The 10489-nt window shown below is 44.4% G+C and overlaps 2 protein-coding genes across 2 annotated transcripts in view; one reads left to right on the forward strand and one right to left on the reverse strand.

The window, feature by feature from the left end:
• LOC120993638 (stromal cell-derived factor 2-like) overlaps positions 1 to 2818 on the reverse strand; it is a 32337-nt gene extending 29519 nt beyond the window's left edge. The window contains exon 1 of the mRNA XM_040422116.1: positions 2732 to 2818. Within this exon, the coding sequence (XP_040278050.1) occupies positions 2732 to 2818 (87 nt within the window). The remainder of the gene's footprint in view (positions 1 to 2731) is intronic.
• A 1290-nt stretch (positions 2819 to 4108) lies between these two features.
• On the forward strand, positions 4109 to 10161 carry LOC120993639. Its single transcript, XM_040422117.1, has 7 exons — positions 4109 to 4242; positions 6620 to 6717; positions 6915 to 7057; positions 8494 to 8665; positions 8987 to 9042; positions 9213 to 9299; positions 9406 to 10161. The coding sequence occupies exons 1-7, from the start codon at positions 4109 to 4111 to the stop codon at positions 9484 to 9486; spliced, it is 771 nt and encodes a 256-aa protein (XP_040278051.1). The 3' UTR covers positions 9487 to 10161.
• Positions 10162 to 10489: the final 328 nt, after the last annotated feature.

A 10489-nucleotide genomic window follows, 5' to 3' on the forward strand; every position in this document is an offset into this window, starting at 1 on the left:
ACCGAGTTACAAGGAAGCCTACCTTATTAGCCTACATCGCGGTACAGCCAGAGGCATCCTCCTTTGTGCTTCAAGCTTTCAGGAATATCTGTCCTGCTCAATCTATCTCCTACAGTTCCTGGCCGAATTGGGCTGCAAAGTATCTCAAACCAAACTCCAATTGTGTTTACCCAAGGTAGTCTTTCTTGGACACTGTATTGCCCAAGGTAGTAAACTGCCGACCCTGGTTCCCCAATGCCTCAGTACTGATGCAGCCCCTATATTACTGTATTCCCCGAAATGCAACCTCTCCGTTCCAGTTAACATGGGAGACAAATGAGTCCTTTGACAAGTTGAAGACAGCAATTGCAACCGCTCCGGTCCTTGGGATTCCTAACTACAGCCTTCCCTTCAGGCTATATGTCATCAAGGTCACGCTACTGGAGTTCTTACCCAAACTCACCAAACACCTCACTGCACAACGCCACCTCCGGCTGCAGTGTAGTCTGTCCCTGCCAGATAATGTCACCATTCAGAAATGTCACATACTTAACCCTGCTACACTCCTTCCTCTTCCAAGGGGGGAGTATACTAGAGATTCAGGAGATGCTTCTGAAGATTTTATTGATCTGCATGCTGAAGAAGATCTTCAGGAGGAAGAATTTTGGACCTCAAATGACTCTCTTTGCCAGGAACAGGATCATGATTGCATCACAATGATGGAAGCTGAAGTAGGGACACCACCATCGGTCCAAGACACTCCTCTGACAAACCCTTCTTTGTGGACGGCTCAAGGTACGTCGATGACAAAGGGAAATCCCATACAGGCATGGTAGTCACTAGTGAGCATGAAGTGCTGTGTGCAAAACAATTGCGCCCAGACCAGTCAGCACAGGAGGCTGAACTCATTGCCCTCACCGAAGCCTTCCCTTATGGCAAAAGATTCCACCGCTAATATCTACATGGATTCCAGATATGCCTTTGGAGTGGTTCATGACTTTGGACTAATATGGAAGGCATGGGATTAGATCACAGCCGCAGGAACCCCAATCAAAAATGCCTCAGCAGTAGCGGCTCTAATGGCAGCAGCACTCCTGCCCGCGCAAGTGGCAGTGATCAAGGTAAAGGCCCATACACATACCTGAGGCCAAATGGAAATGCCCTAGCTGATCAAACCGCGAAGAGAGCAGCAATGGAAGAGGGAAAAGGAAACCTGGTTGAAAGAGTCAGCCCTCGAAGACTAATCCGGACTCAGGGAAAGAGAGTATGCCTACCCAGAACTCTCTATACCCTAATAGCCTCAATAGCTCAAGGACCCACCCACCAATCCAAAACCATCATGAAAGAGCTAATTGATAAAATATGGGTGGCCCCAGGGATCACCCCCGTCCTGGTGAGACATACTCAAGCGTGCCCCATCTGCGCAGAGTGTAATCCAGGTAGAACCGAGCCCAAAGGCCTTATATCTTTTTCAGAGGATACAAATCGACCATATCCAGATACCAATGTGCCAAGGGTTTCAATATGTGCTGGTAGTGATAGACTTGTTTTCTGGGTGGCCAGAAGCCTACCCCGTCCGAAATCAGACAGCAACTACTACTGCTAAAAAACTGATGCAGGAGCTTGTCTGTAGGTTCGGAGTACCTGAGGTCATTGATAGTGTTCAGGGCGCAGCATTCACTGCCAGATTAGCCCAAGAAGTCTGGGAAATGGTAGGGTCGCACCTGGCGTATAACACCCCCTACAGGCCCCAAAGCAGCGGCAAAGTTGAAATATTGAACGGGGTGTTGAAGTAAAAAATGTTGAAGATGACCAGGGAGACAGGGCTCAATTGGGTTCAGTGCTTGCCTATAGCACTCTTTTAAGTTAGGCACACACCAAGGCCTCCACACAAACTGACACCATACAAGATCCTATTTGGGACAGGGCCAAGGATGGGACAGTATTTCCTGCAAAAGTTGCAAATGCATTATGAATATGTTGCCAAATATGTGATAGCTCTGAGTAAACAATTGTCTAACATACATGCACAAGTTTTCTCTTCCATTCCAGATCCTAACTCCCTAGAAGGAAGCCACACTCTGAAACCCGGAGAGTGGGTGGTGGTCAAAAAGCATATCAGAAGCACCCTCGAACCACGATATGAGGGACCTTACCAGGTGCTGCTGACCACCCCAACTTCTGTAAAACTCGAGGGGAGACCTAACTGGATCCACGCATCACATTGCAAAAGAATACGAGTGCCAGCTCCAGATATCAAGGGAAACACCGCTGAATCTGCATGATGCCTGTTGCAAGTTATCGCTCTGCTACTTTTTGTCTACACCTACACGGTCACATATACACAGAATCTTCCAAAGACAGGAGGACAAGTGGCCATCACCCAACAAAAATAGAAGGATGGCTACATATTGACCACTTTCTGGTTTAATTCCTCCAGCACTCACGTGGCTACCTTCAAATTCGATTACTGCAGTCTAGTATTGTGCCCAATGCCAGTATGGCAATGTAGCATATACCAAACGGGCAGCCATAGATCTACATACATCTGTGTCACTGATAACTAGTATGGGGAACAGTGTAACTCATGGGGAGCAGTTAGGTGGAACACGGGTGACCCATGGGGATACAGACCTCAGAGTGCCCGAGACAAAAAAGACAAAATAGGTAAATCCTTGCTTACCCGCATGACGCTGTTTAAGAGTGGAAGATGCCACCCAAGTGGACAAACAGGCTCCAACATGCCACTTACCCTCACAATAGAAAACCCCAGCCCCAATGAGGCAGGGACATACCTTATAGGCACCTGGATGGGGGCAACTGCTGGGGACATGGGCATGTTCCACCTCAAAGACCTACATAATCTCACAAAGATAGAGAAGGGTCCATCCAAACCCTACACTACCTCCCTTAGGCAGATGACAGTAATAGCAGACCCCACCTTTGAAGATACTATGGCCACCAATACAGGATTTTCTGACACTAACCTGTGGTTAGAATGGATGAAATACAATGCTGACACACACAATAAGACGAACTGTTACATATGCAAGGGGGGGGGGGGCACGCCCACACCTAAGCACAGTGCCCTTGCATCTGCCTCCTGAGACTGAAAGCTGCTTCCTCAGCCTATACACCAACACTAGTGTGAATGACTCTGCCTGTGAAAAGTGGAAGAGAAAATACCCCCTGGTAGTAAAAAACCCCAAACCAGGTGAAGGCATAACCATATATCCCGGTAACTACACCTGTTACTTTAACCGTGGCAGTCAGAAATTCTTGGGCAACTTCACAAAGGGGTACTGCTTATCCTACAGCAACCTGTCCACTGAAACACATAATCAGAGGGTATCTTTGGGGGACATCTATTGGATCTGTGGAGACGGAAAAATAAGAACTAGGTTAGAAGGCAATTGGTCCAGTGAATGCGCCCTAGCAAAAGCCATAATGCCCCTTCACATACTAGAAGATGACCCCACCGTTAGAGGGTATACTCAAAAAACCTATTTAGGGAGGTCAAAAAGGGAGGCCTCCCCACAGGGGAGCTTTGACCCACATGTGTATAGACGCAATAGGAGTCCCAAGGGGGGTCCCCAACGAGTTTAAGGCCAGAGATCAGGTGGCAGCTGGATTTGAATCCCTACTCCCAATAGTGACAATCAACAAGAACGTCAACTGGATAAACTACATATATTATAATCAGCAAAGATTTGTAAACTACACCTGTGATGCCCTAAAAGGAATTGCAGAACAGTTAGAGGCTACTTCAGATGTGGCCTTTCAGAACAGGATGGCCCTTGATATGATCCTAGCTGAGACTGGGGGAGTTTGTAAAATGATTGGGGAAACTTGCTGCACCTACATCCCAGATAACACTGGCCCCAAAGGGAAGGTAACTGAAGCAATAACCTCTCAGAGGAATTAAAACGCAACTCAGGGATAACAGACCCATGGGATGAGTACTTTGGAAGGTTCAAAAACTGGAAATCCTTCCTCACCCAGATAGGTATGGTGATAGTCTTGATGCTAGTATTAATGTCAGTAGTGTTATGTTGCATTGTACCCTGTGTCTGAAAAATATGTGAAAATATTGTGACCTCAACTACTGAACAGCCTATCATGCTGCTATATGGTGAAGAAGAAATGGAAACCAAAAAATTCAACACAGTTCCCCCACCAATTACGATGTCGTACCGAGATAGGGAAAGATGAATCCCAGGGTACTATCATAAGTCCGATTAACCGGGAGTCTGACCAAAAGGGGTAGGTTGTCGCCACTGTGGGTGAAGAGGATTGCGAATGGTATTCCCAAGGGTTCACTAGGCAGGGAAAGTTCTACAATCAAGAATCCAAGGGGGGACTGTTGTGGAATATAATTGACACTTGCTTGTCACTTACAAAATGGTGTCTGTCCGAGAGACAACCCCCAGTATGCATTCTATGATTGAAACTATTTGCAGCTAAGACTTGAAATGGTCAGGAATTCCTCTGAGTCTAGCAAATAGCATTTATCATGTAGAGAAAGTTACTACAAGGCACTTACTAATGTATTGTGAATGTCCAAATTCCCTCCTTTGCTGGCCGGATTCATTTTTTCTTCACATTATACACTACTCGAATCCAGTGGTTACAACCACCCTGCAATCTAGCAGTGGTGGTCGTGCTTGCACACTATAGGAAAATGCTCCAGCCTATTGCACTAACAAATCCTCCTGAATTATTTTAAAGCAGTGTATAAGTCCATATGTCCCCCAGTGTGTGGTGGAGGAAAGCTTTGCTTTAGTGGGCCCCAAATAAATGGAGTACTCCGTACTTCTGGAACCCTTAATCTGGCCCTACCTCCATATGAAATGGCATTTGCCGGCTCCATCCTGATCCGGAAACCATTCTTTTACTGAACATCTTATGTCCCGCACTCTCCTTTGATATACTTTCAAGTGTGAAAAAATATCATGTAAAACAGGCGGCTGGTCAATGATTCTGCTCCACTCAAATGAGTTCAAAACTTAGTGGAGGACTAAGGAGCATACAGAACCAATGAGGATATGGAGTAATTTGAAACATAGCTTTTACTAGTTCCAAAAATAAAATAAATGAGGCTCAAACGATTAACCATAAATTGGTAATAAGGAAAAAATGTAAATCTTACCATCCTGGATCTTTCTGTCCGTAAATAATAATATCTTGGCGGGACGCTGTGATTGTTACATAGGGACAATAAGTATCTTACCCTTAAAAAACACTGTGTAAGTAGGGAAGGGGCTATATGTCCCTGCCTCACAAACACAGAGCACCCGCCCCATGGGAATAAAGTGAGGGCTTTTTAGGGATACGGCCACTGAAGGGACAGATTCCGGACGAGGTCACCCCTATCGGAGCGGGTGCTCTGTGTTTGTGACGCAAGATTTGCAGGATAATTACTACCCCTTTGGACTTGGAAAGAAAGAATCAGCAACACACGCCAGAGGTGGTAAGAATTTATTTTTTTTCCTTATCACCAATTTATGGTTAATCGTTTGAGCCTCATTTATTTTATTTTTGGAACTAATAAAAGATATGTTTTAAATTACTCCATATCCTCATTGGTTCAGTATATTGTATGGTTTTGAGGAGATTTTGCTGTTGTAATACTTGCAATATTTGCATTAAAAAATCAACTCTGGCACAAAAAAAAAAAAAAAAAAACACCAGCCCTTGTCCCCCTCCCCCAAGATATAGTGTAAAAATAAATGCCTACAACCTTAATCTCTGGCTTTATATTAGGAGTAATTTGGATAGGAGAGCGTCAGGGGTGGATTGACCATAGACCTTACAGGGAAATTTCCTGGTGGACCGATGCCCAGAGGGCCAGCCATTGGAAGTTTTTGGGGATGCATTTTGTGCTTCTGGCAGTATTTTGTGATGGACTGTGGTATTTGGCTCTATTGGGGTGATGGTCCTGCCTATTAACTAGTGAGGAGCCTGAGGACCAATCAGATTCAAGCATATGTGATGATATCACAGAAGCTAGTGACATCACCAAGTTCTGAGTCTAGGAAAACCACTGGCTGACTTTACCTTGGCCAAATTAACTGTGAATACACAGAGAGACAGATTGGCTTTTGCTTTTGCTGAGCAAATCTTTTCTTTGCATCATGGAGATCAAGGGTTTGGCATTCTTGCCTATCTTCTTGTCCATATGGATGCTATTAGGTCTCTGTTCCACGACCACCATTACTGTCATCTTAGGCCATTCAAAATATCCATACATCAGGTAAGAGGGGACGGGGGCCAGATTCCTGACTATGTAGTATAATTATTAGTATTACTGCGGTTTCATTCCTGGGAGGGTATTATTACATTAGAATTACTATTAGTGGATTATTAATAAGCTCCATCTTAATGTTCATGTGGGAAATATCACAATGACTATAAGTCTATAGAACATCAATGTGTCCACTATAAATGTCATAATAATAATAATGGTGGTGATGATAGTAATAATTATTCATTTCTTAACAAGTTTTACCCAGTTCCTCTGCTTCTCCGCAGGGACTATATCACTGGGTGTACTGGGGAAGTAATAGATATATAGCAGGGCAGGTAAAAGTGCATAAATTCTCCTCTGCTCTTGTTGAGACATTTCCGACTCATGTCCTAGTAACTTCCAATATTTTGCTTTATTTCACAGTAACACGGGAGAAGAGTTCCCCGAATCGGTGGTCTTCACAGTCGTCTTCATGGTTATATCCATTGTAGGTAAGTGGATGCAGCTTCCTATAGGGAGACTACATGATGAAGATCTCAGTGACTCCAGATCTATGATCACTATCCAGCACTGGGCGGTGGCCATCACTAGAGATTGTAATCATCATTGACTCCTGAAGGTTATTGCAAGTGTTTATAGAAATGACCTATGGAAATCTCTGACTGATAACATGTATTGTCTATTTCAGGAGCTGGCATTGCTTCCGTCAAATACAGGTTCATGATCATTCATTCTGAGCCATCAGAGAAGCGACATATCATCGGCCAGAGAATCCTCTATGCCATGGGATGGCTTGCGTGTATTGGGACAGCCTTGACCGGCGCATTTTCGGTTAGTCAGATTTTATATAAAGTATAAATACACAGAGGAATCAGAACAATTACATGTAGAGGGGTCAATGCTTGGGCCCGGTGTTACATATATACTGGGCTGGGGCCCCATTTAGTGTTTGTTCCATAGAAAACATAGGGGCGGAATTTCTATTTGAAAATGTGCATTTTGCACCAAAAAACTGGTGTCCATGTGTAGCATCACATTTGCCAAGTGTTTTACACACTTTGCTAAGCTTTTTATGCCTTTTCCGATAAGGAGGAGTGTCGCCTAAAGGAAAGGGGTGCGGCCTAAATGCATCTTCATGTGCGACAAAACGCACCAAAATCTTGACAATTTTTTTGTTGTAAAACTATAAAGTATAAGATACATTTCTGTCCTGAATCTGGGTCCATACACCAGAATAGTAAATTTGTCTAATAACAAGACTGTAATTCGTATTCTTAGGGCTCTTTCACACTTGCGTTATTGTCTTCCGGCATAGAGTTCCGTCGTCGGGACTCTATGCCGGAAGAATACTGATCAGGATTATCCTAATGCATTCTGAATGGAGAGTAATCCGTTCAGGATGCATCAGGATGTCTTCAGTTCCGGTACGGAACGTTTTTTGGCCGGAGAAAATACCGCAGCATGCTGCGCTTTTTGCTCCGGCCAAAAATCCTGAAGACTTGCCGCAAGGCCGGATCCGGGATCAATGCCCATTGAAAGGCATTGATCCGGATCCGGCCTTAAGCTAAACGTCGTTTCGGCGCATTGCCGGACCCGACGTTTAGCTTTTTCTGAATAGTTACCATGGCTACCGGGACGCTAAAGTCCTGACAGCCATGGTAAGTGTAGCGGGGAGCAGGGGAGCAGCATACTTACCGTCCGTGCGGCTCCCCGGGCGCTCCAGAGTGACGTCAGGGCGCCCCAAGCGCATGGATCACGTGATCACATGGATCACGTCATCCATGCGCATGGGGCGCTCTGACGTCATTCTGGAGCGCCCGGGGAGCCGCACGGACTGTAAGTATACCGCTCCCCCGCTCCCCGCTACTACTATGGCAACCAGGACTTTAATAGCGTCCTGGGTGCCATAGTAACACTGAAAGCATTTGGAAGACGGTTCCGTCTTCAAATGCTTTCAGTACACTTGCGTTGTTACGGATCCGGCAGGCACCTCCGGCAACGGAAGTGCATGCCGGATCCCAACAACGCAAGTGTGAAAGAGGCCTTAGTGTAAATTGTGACACTATTAGTAAATCTCCCCCATAGTGTCTGATGCTCAGTGGCATAGTGCCGAATGAAGCATACATTACCATGATACCCCCTGGTAACTATCCTTAGGTATTACTGCCCCTGTGTAATTGCACTCCACCTGCGGACTCTGCTCTTCTGCATTCTCAGATCTCCATAACGAGCTCATTGTGACATTTATATCTCTCTCTACATTCTAGTTGAAGACCAATCCCCTCGTCCACAGGATCAGCGCAGGAGTGGCATTTTTCAGTTTTGCCATTTACAACCTGTGTCAATCTGTATGCCTGTACAAGAGATCCCTCAGCAGTCGTTGCATGTGCCACATTAGACTGGCATCAACCTTGGTGACCATTGTGGCACTGCTAATCTGTATCCTTTTATAGCCGGCTGGTACAATTATTTTTTGTAGATATATTTGCATTTTAAGTTATTAAGAAATACAAGTTACATTTTAATAACATTTTGGTTTGTCCTAAGCGGGAGTTTTTTGGCGTTTTGGCCTTAGTATATCTATATTGATTTCCCTAAGACCTTCCAAGTGGATAACAATATACGTCTTAATGTTGTGTGCTGGATACACTGGTGATTATCTGCTTCCAGTGACTTCATTGCAGCATAGATGAGACATGACAATATAGAAAACACAATATTAATAGACTTCTGTTACTTCTCCTTAACATCTCCTTCCAGTTGCTGTAGGTTTGGGCAGCTTCTTCCTTCTATGTACCACTGATAGCTGTAAAGAGGTGAGTTTATGTCTCTATTTGCCATCTTAAGTAACCACATGTGTCCTATGTAATAGTGATATAGAAACTCATGGTGGATATGTGATCCTCCCACCCAACTCCATACCAGAACCACTGGTGAGTACTGCTGGGCACTAATATCTTCTATTCCATCCCTCTCTCTTCTGCAGATCTTCTCTATAACAGGCCTGGTGGGTGAGTGGACGGGATTCTTCGGCTTGACAGTTTACCCTGTCATGAATTATACAGATTTCCAGGTGAGTAGATTATACATGAAGGTCTCATGCACCCAGTAAGCTTTTTAATGATAATATATTGAAGAAAGCCATTTCATGATAAATGACCCTTTTCTTTTATTCTCAGTGTTTGTCATTAGAGTTGTCCCGAGAAGGCATCTCCATCGTTCTGAGGAAAAAGACCCAGGACCCTGAAAACCCCCAATAAAATCTAAGGTTAAGAACCAGGGGCGGAGTGCCAGGAAGACAACTAAAACCATCTGGACATTGCTGGATTTAATACCGAACATGGCATTTACCGGACTTTCCGCAGTTAGATATATATTTTATCTGCTGCATCAAGAGACAGATTCCAGGCTTGGTCTCTGTTCTCACCACTGGACATGGCATTTACCGGACTTTCCGCAGTCAGATATATATTTTATCTGCTGCATCAAGAGACAGATTCCAGGCTTGGTCTCTGTTCTCACCATTGGACATGGCAATTACCGGACTTTCCGCAGTTAGATATATATTATATCTGCTGCATCAAGAGACAGATTCCAGGCTTGGTCTCTGTTCTCGCTACTGGATATGACACTTACCGGACTTTCCGCAGTCAGATGTATATTTAATCTGCTGCATCAAGAGACAGATTCCGGGCTCGGTCTCTGTTCTCAATTCTGGACATGGCATTTACCTGATTGTCCAGAGCTACTTCACATAAAATGTTGACTTTTTACCCCTTTGCCCAGGGGAGGGGCAGTCCTTCAGCCATGGCTCCCTAGAGGTTTCCTCCACTGGGGGTTTTTCCTCTCCTGAGTGTTGAAGGACGACTCTTTGTGAGTTAGGGGTTTTCCATCAACAGGGCCATTTCAAAATTTCTGCCCTTTTAATAAATAAAAGTCACCAGATGAGGTAGCAAACAATGTGTCCGTGTCTCTTTATCATTCATTGTAGGCAACTTATTATAACTAATATTAGATAATAGAGGATGGGAAACTTCTTGGTGGTGACCAGACCAATCTCTGGAAGTGACATAAATAGTGTGGTAATGGCAAGGATAGATTTTTCTATATAAGTAAACAGCATGTAAGCAGTGGTTGTCATTTTATGGGCATTATAAATGACATCTTTTTGGAAAAAATATAAAGAGATATCAAAAATACCCAGATTTTACACTTCTGATCTGTCAGAAGAACTGAAAAATGAAAAACACAACAGATTCTGTC

This window comes from Bufo bufo, chromosome 3 (assembly GCF_905171765.1).
Source record: "Bufo bufo chromosome 3, aBufBuf1.1, whole genome shotgun sequence".
In the NCBI taxonomy this organism is placed as follows: domain Eukaryota; kingdom Metazoa; phylum Chordata; class Amphibia; order Anura; family Bufonidae; genus Bufo; species Bufo bufo.